We start from the raw sequence: 18192 nt of genomic DNA, 5'->3' as shown, positions 1-18192 counted from the left end.
CCTGCTATGTGTTTCCTGTCATATGCTTTTAGGAACAGAATCCAGATCGGTTTACTTTCTATTACATAATCAAAGTAGTTGTCACTGAGACTTAAGCATTAGTAACTATTTCCACCCGTGGGAGTCATGTGCTGCATGAGAATAGAAGAAAAATATTTTCCCAGTATGTGTGAGATGATGCTTCCAGGCCAAGATTTAGGCGAGGTATAGGACATATACAGAAAGTACACTGGGCCTTTCACACTACTACAATAATATTGAAGTAGAGAGGAGAGCCAGGGGTTGGATTCTGATCTCCAGAGCACAGAGTAACTTCTGATAAAGTTTACCGAAATCAACGTCAGCAGAATTTGAATTCGAATCTGTTGCATCTTCATAATGTCAAGTATTAAGCTAATAGATGAATGTGAATATTATCTTAAGCAGTAAATGAATTAAATATTACCTGTTCCAAATTGTATGTTTATGTAAAAAGATACAGATTTTGTTTTTGAAAAACTTAAGAAATAGCACAGCCTAAGAATAGACTAGCTTTTCCCATCATGGATTTTTTTTTTCTTTTTCTGCAGCTAAGTATTGAGGGAATGATATTACAATGAATATCTGTTATTATTGATAATGGAAAATCTGCTACTTCGGAAAGATTATGCTATTTATTTTTCAAGCAATGTGCAGCAGCTGTGGAGACAACTCCATTAATACTGACTTGAAACCTTAGTTCTTCCACACATAAAGTATTACAAAGAAGTTATAAATCCACATCTTCCAAACATCAGAACTCTTAAAAATATGTATCAAACATACAGCTCCAGATCTTTAAGACTTCTGTTATTCTGAATATTCTTTTTTATAACATTCACTCAATGTGGATTTTAAAGATAAGTGTTGTGATGTACTGAAAAGGCTTACATTACCAAAAATGGTTCAAAATTGGTCTATACGAAGTTAAAATAATAATCTTATACAACAGATTGTAAAGCTGGTAACTACCATAGTTAAATATGAGGGAGTGGCACTAAAATTTAAAGGATGGTACGATTGGTTAGAAATTAATTAATAAGTGGATCAATATTCTTGCAGTGTGGGGAACCACCACTTCAAGTTATAAAGGACGGGTTTAGCTGAGCTTATTAAAAGTAATTCTTTAATGGCAGAACAAAGTTTTGGGTTGGGATTTTTTGAAAGGTTGATTAGTTTGACGGTTTATTTTTTTCCAGGCATTCAGATTTTTTTATGAATCTCAATCAACTAATTGTTAAAACTGATTATATCTTCAGAGTGGTTGGCTAGCATTTTCAATTTAGCCATCAACATTTCATTTCAGTGCACTTCAGTGTGGGTGAAGTGCCACACTCTTTAGGCTAGATATTGTATTGACTGCTTTTTTTTAAGTAATTAAAACAGAATTGCAGTCGCTTTGGTTGGAATTCATTTCACTTAACTTTAGTCATCTAGGCATTTAGTCATCCAGAGTAAGCCAGTCATTTAGGTCTCCCTTAAAATCAATGAAAAAGGTAGTAACAGAAGGCATGATGAATGGAAGTCCAAGCCATGACTGTGATTATGAATACAGGTTATGGTTTCCCAAGAGAATGTGGCAGCACAACACATGACATTAAAAAAAACAAACAAAAAAAAACCAACCCACACCCCCCCCAACTCCAATGAGTTATAAACACTGCATTACTAATAGTTTTGACAAGTTACTACTCACTACTGACTCAGCAGTCCTCTGATTACAATGATGTAACCATTCCAAGATAGTTTAAATGTGATTTTTTTTCAGATGGGTGTTCCAGTTCTGTGAAAACCTGACTTTAGTGATAGTAATTTTAGTAATAGCTTTTGGCCTCAACCTCTATTTAAACCATGGTGAAATAGGGCCTTAGTGTGAATGGGATTTTAATTACAGTGTCACAGCATAATTTTAAAGTTTTTGCTTTTTATAGGGCAATATTTTACAGGGTTCACTTCTGTCTCTAATCCTGTTTTGAGTCCTCAAACAGGAAAAGGAATTACGTGACATATGCCCTTATTCCAGTCTTCTTGGTAAAAGTGAATTAGACCTTTAATTATTCCCACAGCCACCAGGAACTTACATCTGGAGTCATCCTGGTTTAACTCAGCAAGGTGTCTTTGCTTTTACATCCAGTTGTCTGCTCAGCTGATGCTGTTAGTAAGAATCGGCCTGTTACAATGCCAGACCCTAGGAAGAAAAGTTACTGGGATTGTTCATTTATTTTATGTGTGCCTTTCCCTCCCTTGTGCTTTCCTCCATGGAGCCCGCCTCTGCCAGCCTCCTAGGCATTTGGAGGAATGATATTAATATGCTTGCTTTGGATGTGTGAGGGGCTATTACTTTCTCACACTGCCTTCAAGCACATACTTGTCTCGTTACAGCTTCAGTGGGAGGACAAGTATACTACGATATTGATTCTTAACTGTAAATTATGGATGGGTTGAATAGCTCCATATTTGTTTCATAGATGTGAATATTTGGAATTAGTTCCTTCACCCTCTCTTCTTCTCTTCAAGAAAAAAAAAAGGTTGTTTTTTTCCTATAAGATACAGCTTTATACTGAAAATACCTGTAATGGTATATTTTAATATTGTTTGATACTGAACTATTAACGACTGAAGTGAAGTAGGTTTTAAAATAAAGAAAGGCTGGTGAATTATTTTTTTTTAATAGTTGCCTAGACTTCTAGCAAAAATAGTAAATCCTAACGTAAGCCCCATAAATACCACTTAATTGACTATAAATATAATTTATATTATTGTTGCATAGACCTCTGAGAAACATTCACAGACATGGCCCTTTGATTCAAGACTGTTAGAGAAACTTCACAAAACCCAGCAGCTTTCTAAAATGCCAGGTAGCCTGGGCACATTTTAGCAGTTTTGGTCTCACACAGGGTGTTTTTGTCCTGCAGGTTAGACCCTAGTGGGAAAAAAGCAATAAAGTCAGATTCCGAGTGTATCTTTCATCTACCTGGATTTCATTTATTGCATACCCCTCAGTCTCTGGATATAGATATGCAGACAAAATGGAGAGTGTTTTCCTCTTCCAGGACAATTAGCCATTTCTTTAAGGTTGGGTACCACAGCTCATTAGGAGCTATGTTGCCTCTGGAACTGAGTAGAGCTAAAAGCAGACAACAGGCTCTCTTGATCCCTTCAGTCAGAGTCTTTCCTCATCCTCCCTTTTGCCATAAAAAAAATCCCAAGTTAGAACAAAACCTTCTCACAGAACTAACAATATTTTTTTTTTCTTCAAATACTGAATATTGCTCACAAGATAATGACAATAGCTTGTAGGAGTTGGTGAGGCAATGCCATTTGATGATACACAGTATTCTGCCATGCTGCTTGGAATTCATTAAAAATCTGTTGATAAAAATAGAAAATTGATTTTTTTGCAGCTTTTAAGCAAGGATCGTTTACAAGAGTATAATTCCTATATAACTCATTGTTTTCTAATGCTACCACAACGTTGTTGATTTCAAATATAGCAAAGTTAGAGCAGCTGACTATTCCAACCTGTAAAGCAAACATTGTATCCGACCCATACTCCTAGCTCAAGCATTAAGCTATACAATTAATCAGCATTTGCTACTTAATGAGCTTCTAAAACACACATGTCCTTAAAATTCTCAGTCATAACTCACAGCTTACTTGGACGTAAGTCCACATCCCAGCTCTGCTGCTGAATTGGGACACAACTTAGGTTGCTTAGCCTGTTACTATATTTGTTTCCCATGTCTGAAAGTGGATGACACTTCTTAGACACCCCACAGGGATAAGACTGAATTTGCTCAAGTTTGCAAAGCTTTTTGTGGTTCTTGGCTTACTATGCGGAACTGGAATGTGGCACACACATGCCAAATAGTCCTACAGCAACTGGGGACAGATTTTTCACATACCAGCTCTTTTACTCTGGGACAAATGGCTGCTGAGTCAAGTGGTGATGGGGCACATTGAGGACAAGGCTGATAAAATGTAAGCAGGAAAGCAAATAGTTACTTTAATGTTGCAGAAAAACAAAACTAAAACTCCCAGTAAAATCACTCTCTGTAAACAAGAGAACAACATAACCCCTTCTCAGAAGACTTTGACAAGCTGTTGTATTGATAGCTGATTCTGGCAGCTGCAACTGTAGAATATTAATGAAGCATTGGTACAAGAGCAGTCTGAACAGGTTGATTATGACTGACTGAAGTCTACAGTGCATGATATCAAGATACATTATTTGTCTGTAGCATTTGCTCTTAGTTTGACCTTGTTGCTTGCTTGCTTGCTGCATTTTTCTTTTTCTTTGTTCCCCTTTTTTTCTTCCTTTCCCTTCCTTCCTCCCTCCCTTTCTCTCTTTCGTTCACTAGTTCTCATTTGCCTAATTAAATTCAAATGTGCTGAGACCTAGATAAGAAAAAACGTTACATATCAGATGTTTTGAAAGTGTCCTCTTGCTCCGTTTCTCTCCTATTATTTGTTAGTAGGCACATGCAGCACTTACTACAGTAAGCTATGTTCTTGTTCACTGCTTACATAAATGGGATGTATACAGGGGAACTAGAAGGAGCTTAGGAGAAAATCCCTGTGCACAGTCTGACTGAAGGTATAGAGAGGCTGCGAAACCTCTCTGTATCTTATTGAGAGAAAGGAGATTGATGGCTTCACCCAGGATGCGCTTCAGTCACTGTTCCCCTGGTGCTTCCTTGGGCAGAGGGCAGGCAGTATTCCTCACCCACTGCTTGCCTATAGAAGCATAGGTATGAGCGGTGCTGGCTTGCCAGCTTTAAACACATGATGAAATCTGTGTGACTGACTGAAAACACTGGTGGTGACCTTAATTTACTCAAGTGATGCTTTTTAATTTTTTTTTTTTGACTGGTACCATGTCCTTTAGATGAGCATCACACACACCTGCTTTTTATGCTTTCTGCCATATTTCTTTTTATTCTTCACAGTCCATAATAAGCTCTGAGAGCTCTGAAGTGGCATTTTGCTTGTCACTGCCATTCCTCCCTCTTCTGCCTCTTCTTCTCTTGTCAACAATTATATCCACTCATCTAAAATGCTGTTTTATTTTGGTTGCTAATGGATTTTGCACTAGTCTGTATACTGCCTATGCGACCCAAATCTGAACTAGTTAGGCTTAGAGTAGAGCTAGGTCTATTAAAATGTGCTAGACTGCTTTAGAAGGAGTTCCGTTTCAGTGATATTAAGTGCAGATTTTACAGGAGAAAGTTGATTTAGCTCAAGAGCAGGTAGGGGATGTTTGAGATACTAGATTTAATATTCCTGAAAAAAATTAATACTTTATTCCTCTTGGTGCAAATGTATTTTTATTTTTTTTCCTTTTCACCTTTTGTTTATCTGGCACTAAAATTGGCTCTCATGATCATAAAGGAACATCAGGGAAGCTATTATTAACTCTACTCTGTGGGATAAACAGGAGGTGTGAGATACAGTGATCCAGGCTCTTTGTGACGGTGTCGTGTCTAGTGTAGGTTAGCAGACAGGGCCAGGCAATGGGCTTTGCACAATGTGCCTCTAGGCTGAGGCACAGGAGCAGCCGATGCCCCTTTGGCCATCTCCTGAATGCCCCCTTAGTTTACTTGAAGATTTTGAAGGGAGGAAAGCACTAAACTGTCAGAGCCTGTTCTGCTGCCCTAAAAGGGCGGATATAATGGGATCTTTCCAAAGCACCGATGCCTTAGGAATTCAGCAATATTCAGCATTCATCTGATTTAAGGTGGTGACATTGATTTTCAAAGTGGTTGTATGTTATTTTTAGGTTAAGGAGTGCTTCCTCAATAAATTGATAATCCCTTTCCATTTCTGTGGAGAGCAATGCCTTGATGTCCTGTGGCATTACTAAAATTTATAATAGAGATAGAAATGATGTCATATGAATATGAAATATGTAAACAAATATGCTGAAACCTTTGAAGTGTAAGAAAACAATAGTTAACAGGGGGGGCGTTAGTAAATAACCAAAACTTTTCTCAGTTGAGTAGAACAAGAGCTTTCTGGGACAGATAGCAAATTCTCTTGTTTACTGTCATTAAATTCACAGAAATAGGGTTCTGCTTTTCTTGCCAGTTTGGGGCTTTTTTGCTGTTGAAAGCAATTGATAATCACTATGTGTGTTACAAGTTGCAGTGAGCTTTCTGAAATACTTTTCCTTGTAATGAATCCTGATTCAGTAAAACCAAACTGGTATTATCTGCTTTGCCAAAGTTAAGTCTTAGGCAACCAGAATTGTCTCTACCTGTCCAACTTTTAGCGGCAGACTAGGGTTTTCCTCACTCGTGTATTTAAGTGGATTAATACTAAGACGAGACTAGGATAAGTAGAAACAAAGTACATGACAGAGGTTCTTTCTGGACATGCATATATAAAGAGATGGATATGCTCTGTGTACCGAGCAATAGGTATGTATTGCTGCCAGCAGCAAATCTGTATGATATGATGCAGAAGTCAAACTACCTGGGTTTTTGCAACCTTGCATAGAAGCCAGATATTATAGTGGCTGATTTATCTTCCCCCTGGAGGTCTGCCAATATCAGGGTGATGTCTACAATCAGCTTCACTGAAGTGGAGAATCAAAAGTATGGTGGGTTTCTATTACAGGACTAGCCTAGCGATAGATAATCTTGAAAGGAACACTTTGCTAGTTTTGTGGCATGTATTGCACACAGTGCTGCATGGTGTTTACCCTGAAAGTACTCCAGGCACTATCCTGAGAGATTAATATAAGGTGACACAGTTTGGGTTTTAGTTTTTGTTAAGATAATCATACCACTCCCACTGCTAATGCAGTTTGCTTTAAGAAATTGGAGTATGCCGTATGTGGCATGGAAGAAATCACATAGGAACTTGCTGGTAATCATAAGTGTAACAGCAACCTGCACACCATTATCATCCACAGCTTTTGATACTGGTATGGCAGGAGACCTATCAAGAGTAATAGTTGCCTAAATGCCCAAGAAAGAAACAGGGAGGAAAGAGGACTTTTCAGTTCATGCTGTCTGTGTAGGCGGGAAGAAAGCACAGTGGACTCCAAATCTGCGTTTGACAATAAAGGGACTTGATAGTGCAAAAGTCTCAGAATTACAAAGTAGATTCTAGCTACTACATGTTTTCTAAATAGGTTATGCGAAGTGTAGAAAGCTTAAGGTGTTAGACATCAGGATGATAATAACTATATGAAATTTATTTCAGGCCTTAGGAGTTTTATATGTATTTACCTATGCTTTCTTCCACTGCCTGAGTGTGTTGATTGCATCTCTTGGAACTGCTATAAGATACCACTCTGTTGGCATCTGTTATGGTAAATTCTAAATTAGAGAGTAGCTGTGGAAAGTTCGTGAGGTTATTAGTGGAAGACTTCCTGATGTCTTCTGACATGTGGAAGCAGAGCAAAAATAGTACCATCAAGCTCCACCTTGTTCCTGCAGGTAATATCAATATCAACTAATGTGAAGATGAAAATTTTAAAACTAGGAGTGCAATATGGAGTTTTAATATTTTCTATTTTTTATAATGGATACACAGGGAATTTAAAATCTATTTAGAACACACTTTTTTGATGTTCTCATGAGATAAGCAAGTTTTATGAACAATGGTCAAAAGTTGAATACTGACAGCATATGATAAAAAAACTGTGTAATGCATTTATTCCTTGCTGTTGTTGCTGATGATTTTCCTGAAGTACAGATAAATCCTGCTAACACAATGGCATTATCACATTAGTGGTAATTTACTGTACGTTTTTTTCATTGGTTCATGTAAGTTCAACTTCCAGGCTTTTGTGTTGTTTTTTTTTTCCATTTGATTCCTGTGCTAAACCCACACTGTAGATAGTAGAGTTATGTAAATTAGCCCACACAAAAACGTCACTTTCCAGTAAGTGACTAATTGCAAACACAACTTTAGTGACTGCAAATTGTAACAGTTGCCACATACTGAACAGGATATTGCAAATATTCTTGTGACAAGTTTTATTGCAGAACAGATTTTGCTTCTAAACACAGGTACTTGCGTTCTGCGGTCCCATGAAAGCAGGAAATTGGTCTTTGCTTTGCGGATTCTTTAGAATCCCTGCAGATCATGACTGAATACTGTAATTTGATAAAGAAAAAAGGAAAACTGTTCGAAACTCTGTTTCTTCTCTTCTTTTTCAGCCTGGTTCGAGACGAGACAGAGACCAAAAATGCCACCAGCATCAGCAGCGCCACAGTACCCACCTCCAGATGGAGGCTGGGGATGGGTTGTGGTCTTTGGGGCTTTTATTTCCATTGGGTTTTCCTATGCATTCCCCAAAGCCATCACAGTATTCTTCAAAGAAATACAAGAAATCTTCCACACATCATATAGTGAGATAGCTTGGATATCATCAATAATGTTGGCTGTCATGTATGCAGGAGGTAAGACATTTGTGAAATTTGGAAATATCATAGTTTGGGGGGTTTTATGGTCTTAAAGCATTTCAGGTTAATGACTACCTGATTTTATCATTATTACCTGAAGAATTTACCAAAATACATGCTTCATTTTGTATTATACTTTATCAGAGATTACTGGTATCCACTTCATCGTTAATGCACCATTTACTTTCTCTTTCAAAATATTTTGTATTCTTTCCTTTTTCTTTTCCCCTTAGGGCCTTTTATTTGTTTCTCTACCTAATTCTGTTTTGCAAATTTGCCCTAAATTCAGTTTCTGACAGTCACGTTTTCCAACAAAGCAATGACTAAGTAACTTTTCCCGGGACTGGGGTATGTTTGCTCAGTTTCCACTGTCTCGGTGAGATCTCTCAGGTAGGTCAGATGATGGATAAACACAGAAAATTATTACAGCAGTGAAGGTTCATTAGTCAGGCATAGGTAAGCCTCTGTAGACAGGGGGTTTATATCTCGTCCCTGTTTGCTCTAAATTAAAATCCTACTTTCCATTTAGGCCAAAAGCCATGTGTCATACATGCCATCTGTATGACAGCTAAAATACAATCTTATTCTTAGGACTGAAATGAACGGTGAACATAAATTCTCTGATATCTTTTTTCTTGTGAGCGTGTAAATAAAGAACAAGACAGATGAAAAAGGATTTTGAAGTATAAACCCATCCTTAAGTACTAAGTGTCAAACCTGCTTTGGCAGGTTTTGTGTCTATCAGCCTCCAAGACTAACTGTTAAATTCTGCTTAATTCCTTCATTCTTTCAGATTATTTTTTTTTTTTTTTAAGTATTGGTGGGAGCTAGCTACTACTTTGGCAAAACACTTTTTTCAGGCAGTCCAGAGGTCCAAAAAAGAGGTTATATCAGGCAATAGATCTGGTGTTGCCCTGTCTTTGGATCTTATGAGGTAATCAATTAGAGCATCTCAGACTGTTTGCAATGATGGAGCAATTAAATTCTCCATATATATTGAATATTTATATGTATGTATGTATATGTACCTAAGTATAGAAATATATACATAGGAACTGAAAACATTGTGCCAGTAGCACATTGAGAATTCAGTATCTTTAAGCACTGAAGAGCATCACTCCAGTATTTTTCAGAAGTGTTATCTGTGTGATAGTAAAGTATGGTATTATCAGGTCCAGTAAACAACCTATTGAAGGAAGCATGGAGTCTTAGTTTTAGCATGGTATTTTTTTATCTCTGATTTCAGCCTACCTAAGTTTCAACACCTGAATGACCCTAACTCCTTTCACAGTCAGGGAAGAGAGGTAGATGCCTACAGAGAGGAATTCAGGCTACCTGAGTTGCTCTAAATACCTGTGTTTCCTCTCTGACTATAAAAATGAACCTGCAGCCAGCATAGCATTAGCTTAAGCACCTCAGGTAAATATTTTTCAGTTAATGGGATGGAAAAATAGATCCTTTCTTCAAATGCTGACAGAGACAGGACCTTATAAAGTCATCTTGACAAGTGGTGTCAACATCAACAAAAGCTTGCTTTTCAGACACTTTGATCCCATTTTTATTCATATATTAGTAGAGAATCATAAATTATTCATAGATTAGTATAGAATTACAAAGGATTTTATAGGACCAGCAACAAAACCCAAGTGATTCACCAAAATTCACCAGGTGAAGAAGTAACTTGAACTAAAGGAAAAAAGAACAGGTATATCCCGTCACTCAGGTTCCCTCTAATGTAATCACTTCTTTAGGATACATCAGCATTTGCACTGTGGAGTGTACCTGTGTAACCGTGGAGGCCGGTGAACAAGCACTGGACCCATGCAGAAGAAGGGAAAGGCACAGGAGTTTGTTTCTGCTTTCCCTATGCTGTGGCTTTTGACCTGGACTCTTTTTCACCACATTTTGTAATCGGAACTAAATTTTTTAAGGGTAGATTTGCATTATAGCACAGGTGCTGTTCTTTTGTTTTAACCTTTGAATTACATTTAATTTATGCCATTTCTGTCACCTCAGAGCTCACTCATGTTTTATTAACAGTACAGGTGCAAATCATGGGACATTTAGCTGTGGTCATTTTTACCTGTGAGGTTTAATATTCCAACTTTTCATGTAAAATACAAAACATTCAGTATTTCTGCCTTTTCTCTGATACTTCTTTTACTGTTTTGAGTACTAGCATACTAACTTCACCTGGACATCGACATGAAACATTATAAAATGGTTTACTATTCATTCTGCTAACACCTACCTCAGTCACTATGAAGTTTATCAGCACAGGAACAGTAGACCAGGTTGTTTGGATATCTTGTTACAGACTTGTGGTTTTAAAATGCTAAGAATGACAAGCCTGTCTGATATAAACACTCTTTGAAGCCATAGCTTCTCTAGAACCACTTCCTAAAAAATAGGCCATTTAGACAATCACTGGCAGAATATGAAATAGCAATCAGGAAAAACATTTCTGAAGGAAATCAGTCCATTGTTTTTGCTGTCTGAAGGTTTGATTCCTTAGCATTTGATGTGCTGTAATGTGAAATACACATTCAGACCATGAGTACAAGGTGTATTGTTTACTATGAATTGTCATACGTACGTCTGTGATGAACGCTCTGTTCATCATACCACTAATTAAGGTAACCTGAAAACATCTAAGATCTGTCATCCTCATTAGTGTTTAGCATTCAACCTATTAATCATCACAGTGGGGTCAGTGAGTAAGTTTAGTCTGTGCAGACACTTTTTGCTTTGGACGCCGCAGCCTCTTGCAGTAATTAGCTGGCATCTGTGTTTCAGTAACAAGGTATTAACTTACCTTTCAGTGGCTGAGAAAAAAAAAAAAGAAACTAATAAAAGGCATCCAGTAAGAAGCTAAAAGAATGTTAATTATGTTTATCAATTACTTCATACTTAGAATAAATGGCATTAAATTATAGCAGACCATCTGGCAATCCATATGGTCTCCTGCAGTCCTAGTTAATTCCAGCAAATAGGTCAAGCACAGCATTCACCCTGTTAGGAAAGCACTGAACAGAGGTGACAAATCTGATAAATCAAATCAATATGAAACACTTTTCCCCTCTCAATCTGTTGTAATATGCACTTTCATAGTGGTTTTTTGTGGTTTTGTTTATTTTCTTATGCTTTCTCTCCCCACCCCCATCTCCTGGATGTTCATTAGAGTTTACTAAAAAGCCATCCCAAAAAGCCAGATGCTGTGGTGTGACCCAGGTTACCAGTATTGCACAGGCTCTACTGTTCAGCCCATGCCTAAAGAAGGCATTCTCTGGAGAGGAGCAATAGTTCAGTCTCCATGGCAACTCCTTTTTCTACCTCTCTAGAGCAGAGACTGTCAATGGTATTAAATTAAGGGTGATGGTTTTGTGATGGACTCCCACACTCAGGGGACTGTGACTTGAGACCACCAAACTTTTGTTACTGTAGGACAGAAGCTCGGACAAAATGGAATTAGTTGAGTTATCCTGACAGGACAATCTGTGTTTCTAGATGTGTATGAACACATATGCATATGCATATAAAATGTGCTTACATGTATGTATTCTTTTATACATAAACTATATCTGTATTCATATTCTTATAGAGCCATATTTATGCTCTAACATACACAAGCATTAAGGAATTCAAGAAAAAGATCAAATAGATTTGACCTCAAGTTCTCTCAGTTCATTCTTCTCTTTTTCAGAACTTCAGCTCTCGCTTTGCTGAGTGTTAGCAGCCAAAGGTGATTAGAGAGCTTCTTATCAGAGCTCGATCTGTTTCCAGTAAAAATGTTTTCATTACTTTCAGTGTAGGTTTGATAGAAGCCTTAGTGGCAGCTATGAAAGCCATGTGACAGGTCTGGTGATTTCAGACACAACTGACCTTGAGTTTTAGATTTCCTCAGGGAAAAAACAGTTGGTTTACTCCCTTGTCTTTAACTCATTTTTCCAAGGACAATTTCAGTTTGGATGTTTTGGGGTTTTTTTGTTTTGTTTGTTTATTTGTTTTTCGGGGTTTTTTTGTTTTGTTTGTTTATTTGTTTTTCCAAAACAATTTTTTGGGTGTAACATTGGTTTATAGAGATTAGCTTGAGAGCTGACAAATCCTTCAAGCCATACCCAGCTGCGAAATGTATGCTAGTCTTACTGAAATTCAAAAAAGAAGAGTTAATTTAAATTCTAGATAATATTTCTAAGTAAATAATTTTTAAAGCACCTTTGGACCCTTTTTGAACAAAGATGCTATATAAGTGTAAGCAGTGGCCGTTACTTTTTTTTGAAACACACTTATAATTTAAAAATGTGGAATTTAATAGCTTCCTCTCTTTTATTCTGTATTTCTTAAGTTACTCAAGTTTGAGGTTAAGTGTTTCCAAACAGTAGGGAAAAATCCCTGAAAGGATTTTTCATGTGACAACACAAAAGTAACCTATAGACAAGTTCTCATTTTGACTTTGTCAAATATTAATTTGGAAAATAATGTATCATATGGTATGTTCAAAATATTTGTGATTTTATCTCAGTGGGTGTTTTGGTGATATTGCTGTGAAGATGAAATGGCGTGCACAGTGGAGATGACAGTTGCGAAATCCATGTAACACAAACAACAGATGGTTATGGATTTTTACTTTTGGACAGGACCTGGGCTCCTACACTTTTTTTTCCTCCCTGGTAACATTTTCTTATTTTGTTTTTACAAATATACTGGCACAAGGAATTCAGTGGCCATGGATAAGGAGATTAAGAAGCTTTCTTAAATTGACCTGTGTCCTTTGTTGTCAAGGGCAAGCATTTTTCTCCATCAAAATATGCAAAGTGTTGAATTTTAATCACTTCATTTAGAGTGTCTTTGAAAGCAGAACTTACCAGCTTTCTGAATGCCTTATGGGCATGAGGAAATGCTTCACATTTAGCCTAAAATATATGTAAAACATCTATGTCAAGTTAATTTGAGACTTGGAGATAAAGGAAAAGAAGTCATAATGAGGTGACACAAGAACAGAGCGTTTTGAATCTTACTAGCAAATGGAGATCAGTACAAAAAAAAGGTATCAAGAGTAACAAAAGTATTATACATTTACGTAGTTCAGTTTTAAAGAAAGAAGTCCTAAATGCTAAGAAAGCCTGATAAGGCCTCTGAAGTGTAATACTGCCACTTCTTATGTTTGGAAGGCTTTTAGTTCTAGTAAAGTTGTACCTTTTAGGGTGGTGTTCTGCAGTAGCAATGGCTATTTAGAACAGAGGCCTTCCCTAATTTTCAGAAAACACTCTTTAAAATGGTCATGGGAAGAAAGATGACAAATCCCAGATCTGTTGTGGGTGGTTTTATACATTTTTTTCAAACTGGTTTGTTGTCCTATCTACAGGAGCAAGTTGACTTTTTAACTCTGCAAGTTGTTATGCCTGGCTGAGTGGCTAAGATCTAATCGTTAAATATTCAGTGACTTTTGGGGATCCAATTTTTTCAAGTTTTCATGAAACATAGTTTTTACTGGGGTCTATTAAGCCACGCTCAGGAAGCCATTCTCAAAGTTAAAGACATGCTGCCACCAAAAGAAATAAGGCTTTTTTGTCTTTTGTTGTACGCTTATGTTAATTTTGAATAACTGTCCGAAAGACATTATGCATCAAAGAATTTCCAGTGTGCTTCTACCAAGCTCTTTGAGTATCCAAACTGTAGGTTATTAGTAATAATTTGATGCATATCATAGAAATATTTGTGGTCACTTAAATCTAATTAACTCAAGCCCTTTACTAAAATAGTTCTCATTTACATACAAGTAGGCAATGTGGATTACATAATGAATGTTAGTTAAGCACTCTCCCTATTTAAGGCTTTGTGTTTGTCTTGATCTTCATTTGTCTTTATAGACAGGGATTTCTATAAGTAAAGTAATCAATATTGACAGCTCTTTTATCTGCAAAGAAGATTCTTTTTTCTTTCCTGCTTAGTTTCAAGTCATGGGTCAAAGTCAAACAATAATAAATAACATGCATCATAAAATACATTTTCTAACCACTAAAACTTTGGGTTTGTTTAAGAAAGATATCAAGGGACAAACTCAGGCCTTTGATATGTTCATTGAGCTTGTAAAGCTTTGACGAAAGAATGCTTATTTTGTGTGTACTAATAATGTTGGAATAGTTCCCATATAGTTTTTCATATCACTGGATCATACAATGGTTGTATTTGTGATGTGTGTCGGGTAATTCAAAGGTAATAAAACAATGGTCTAACACAACTGGGAATCATGAGATATTTAAGCAGATACCAGAGAAGTACTGTGGGGAAGGAAAAGTCTGTGTATACCATTGTAGTCACACCAGCACTTCAAATGAAATAATAAACCCAGCACTTTACAAAGAACTTATTATAGAATTTTACTGGTCCATTGTTTTGGAATGTCTAAGAACTATTCCCTTGTTTATTTTGAAGGGTATATTCAAGGGAAACAGAGTTGTACTGATATGTTTAGAAAATGTTCTAATCCAGTATCAAATCTCAACAGCTGAGACTTTTACTGATTCATAAAGATATGTAGATCTGTACTCATTAACAGAGGTAAGTGGACCAGGGACTTAGTGACAGATTTATGCTGATGCCAGGGGAGCTGCAGAAATCAAAGAATGAGGTGGTTTTAAATTATCTTTTATGATTACTTTAAACACCCTTTTAATTGATTAACTAGATTTGAAGATTTTTGCAGATACCACATATGACACAGGTACATAAACATATATACCGTATGAAGAGTTTTTGATCAGTCAGAGCCTTTTTAATCTTAACAGTGATATTCTATTAAGTTTGCATATGTCAAAAAGCACAAACAACTGCAGCTTTAGAAGGTAATATACTTTTCATTGGTGCATACAAACAAAAGAGAAGCTTACTTTTCTTTTCCAAAATTTTGGCAGGATTTTTTTAATTGTCAAGAAATAGTTAAGCATTTTCACTGCAGTTTTACCTGACTTTTGTTCAGGTGAATATGTACTAGACAGTCAAATGAAAGAATGGGATTAAAATAGGAGACTGTGATTGTGACATAAGACGTTGATATCCTCATCTAGTTCAAACACATCTTGCAACCCTTAGCCACTGATGACTGGAACATGTCCCTTTTGGTTTTCTATGTGTACTGCTTTGAAACACTTATCACTAAGTGCTTTGACTTTTAGTAAACTTTGAAGGAAGCAGTGCTACCCTTACAGCCTTTTAACAATAGTAACTGGAGATTATATGGACAAGACTCACGTGTTTAATCTTCGTCAGCATAGGCACCTACATCTGATGCAGTTGCCTAGACATCTTCTGTTGTCTGTCAGTAAAAACAGGAATTTCTGATTCATCCTTTCCTAACACACCAAATGAATCTTGTTTTAAAGTTCAGTGTCTTTTTTGAGTGCTGAAGTAATATAGAGGAAGAGTTCAGATGTCCATTTTGCACAGATCTGTGAGCGCCGCCCCCCCCCCCCCCACAATTTTTGCCCTATACTAATACATTAAGTATTAGTATAGCCCTAGAGACCTTAAAATCTAACATTCCTGTTAAGAGATATGCACCCATGATTAGTGGTTTGAACTTGTTCTGGTTAAGGTTTGGTTTTCTTCTTTAATCTTCCTCTCATTATGTTGTATGGGTTGTAGTTCTCTCACATTTCAGTGACGCTAACTCAGTTGTACTAGTTGTGATACTATTAAAAGTAACTGGCAATTTTGAAATTACTTATTAGCTTGTAAATCTTCTCTAATCTTGTATTGACTTTCCTCATACCAGTAATTCCCTCTCTTCCATCACCAGCTAAGAAAAAAACACAACTGGGAGAATAGCTGGTTTGTCTAATAATTGACCGTTTACATTCTTTTGTAGCTGATTATAAGCTGAAAAAAAACAATGGATCTGTTACAATTACTTCTGTTCTGTGAATGATTTGAAAGTTGAATCCACTTCAGCATCTTTGTAACAAGGTCCCCAAACACTTCCTTATCAGTATCAGCTGGTGGTACCGATTTTGACACGGTACAAACCTTATTCATGCTGCTCTCCTATGGAGGGCTCCTTTGCTTTTCCAGGAACAGAACTTACTTGTCTGATTTTTTTTCTTCTATTACAAGAATGAGCTGCTCTGTCCCACCCATGCTGCTTCCAGATTTGCATATGTGTCCTAGCTTTTACCTTCTTATTGCTTTCTACATTGTAGAATGTAAGTTAAAGCTAGAACTTCCCAAGGAGTCTGCAATGGCTTTCAGGTTAGGACTGGCACAAGAGAAGGTGAGGGTGTCCTGTGTGACCTTCCCTAGAAAGGGGGTGGGTGGATGTGTGTACTCTTGTGTCCTTGGAAGTCAAATTTCACTCAGAATAGCATCAAGAGCAGCTCTGTTCTGAGTTGTTTGAATTATTGGCATATACCCAAATGGCAGAATTAATCCCTCCTTATTGTGATGTTTCTAAACTTTGAGTGTGTGTAATTACGTAGCTGAATCTGTTACTATTTGCATAAGCACAACAGTTGTAATTTCCAAAGCATCAAGTAATTAAACAAGGTGCAGGAGGTTTTACTACTGGATGTTCTACTTAAAGACTGTCTTTGCAGGAACTGTTCAATCCATAAGAAACCAAGACTGTAACTGTTACCATGAACATTTTGTTAAGGAACATAAGGTTTTAAAGCTGGTGAGAAGTAGCGTGATGTTACTTATGGTGAAATAAGATTTTTTTAGATAGTTAGTTAGTTAGTTGGTTTACCTGGACATCTATCCAGCAAAATGCAATAATGATGATGATGATGAAGATGATGATGATGATGATAATAAAGTAAAATAGCTACATTATTGCTAAAGAGCTTTAGGTCATGTACTGCATATGGTGAATCTGCAGGTCTTCTTCGAATTTATAGCCAAATGTTCTAAAGTCACAGTTTGGCTAGTGACACTGGAAAAAATAAAAGATGACAGTAGGAAAACTTACAACAGATCCATTGACACACATAGTGATGAATGACAGTTTTCAATGATGATGTTATGCTCTTACCAGAGACATGTAAAATAACTGCGTGGCACTCCATTCCAAGTATGGGCATCATGGTGCTAATCTGCAATATGTGCTTAATTTTAAATGTCTTAGTGGTCTCATAAAGTTCAAAGTTAAAATAATTTTTTCACCTGGTTAAAGTCAGCATATAAACATGTTTATATATTTATGCAAATATGTTTACCCATAGGTGTTTGTAACATCAAGCTCTCTTGACAGTGTACCTTCAATGACTTAAGTGCTCCCAGAGGCACTCATTAAAATCTCATTTTTATTTATATCAACCTTAAAAAGACATTATTCATAAATGATTCATGTTTCTTCCCCAAAATAAAATACAAATAAAATATAGATTAGCTTTGAGGATTTACAGTATTCGAGCAAAACTGGTGGTGTTCACTTTATTAAAGCAATCATTTGATTAAACTTTTGACTTATTTATCAGTAAGCTTATTTCTGCTTCATAAATAAAAAGTAAAAATCTAGGGACACAGGACAATTTGACCTTAAGTATGATTCTCCTAACTTCAATTTCAGTTTATTGGATTCTGTAGAGTTCCAGTGCTGCAAAGTACATTGAGGGGTGAAGAATCAGGCACCATGAGTGTAAGGATTGTTCTGATTATTCATTGAAGCAACGAACTTATGTAACATAACACTTGTAGAATCATAGAATCAGAATGGTTTGGGTTGGAGGGGACCTTAAAGATCATCTAGTTCCAGCCCCCC

General features: G+C 36.6%; 1 protein-coding gene across 2 annotated transcripts in view; it reads left to right on the top strand.

Moving 5' to 3' along the window:
• The window catches only part of SLC16A7 (solute carrier family 16 member 7), a 78982-nt gene that overhangs the window by 41897 nt on the left and 18893 nt on the right, over positions 1 to 18192 (top strand). The window contains exons 1-2 of one of the 2 annotated variants that reach the window (XM_037389170.1): positions 7882 to 8039; positions 8190 to 8432. In XM_037389170.1, the coding sequence (XP_037245067.1) occupies positions 8219 to 8432 (214 nt within the window). In that variant the 5' untranslated portion in view covers positions 7882 to 8039; positions 8190 to 8218. Of the gene's footprint in view, positions 1 to 7881; positions 8040 to 8189; positions 8433 to 18192 lie in introns of those variants that run through there. The other variant, XM_037389171.1, reaches the window with a different exon arrangement.

The sequence above is a fragment of the Falco rusticolus genome, chromosome 5 (assembly GCF_015220075.1).
Source record: "Falco rusticolus isolate bFalRus1 chromosome 5, bFalRus1.pri, whole genome shotgun sequence".
NCBI lineage: Eukaryota > Metazoa > Chordata > Aves > Falconiformes > Falconidae > Falco > Falco rusticolus.
This window is presented reverse-complemented; position numbering and strand designations above follow the sequence as displayed.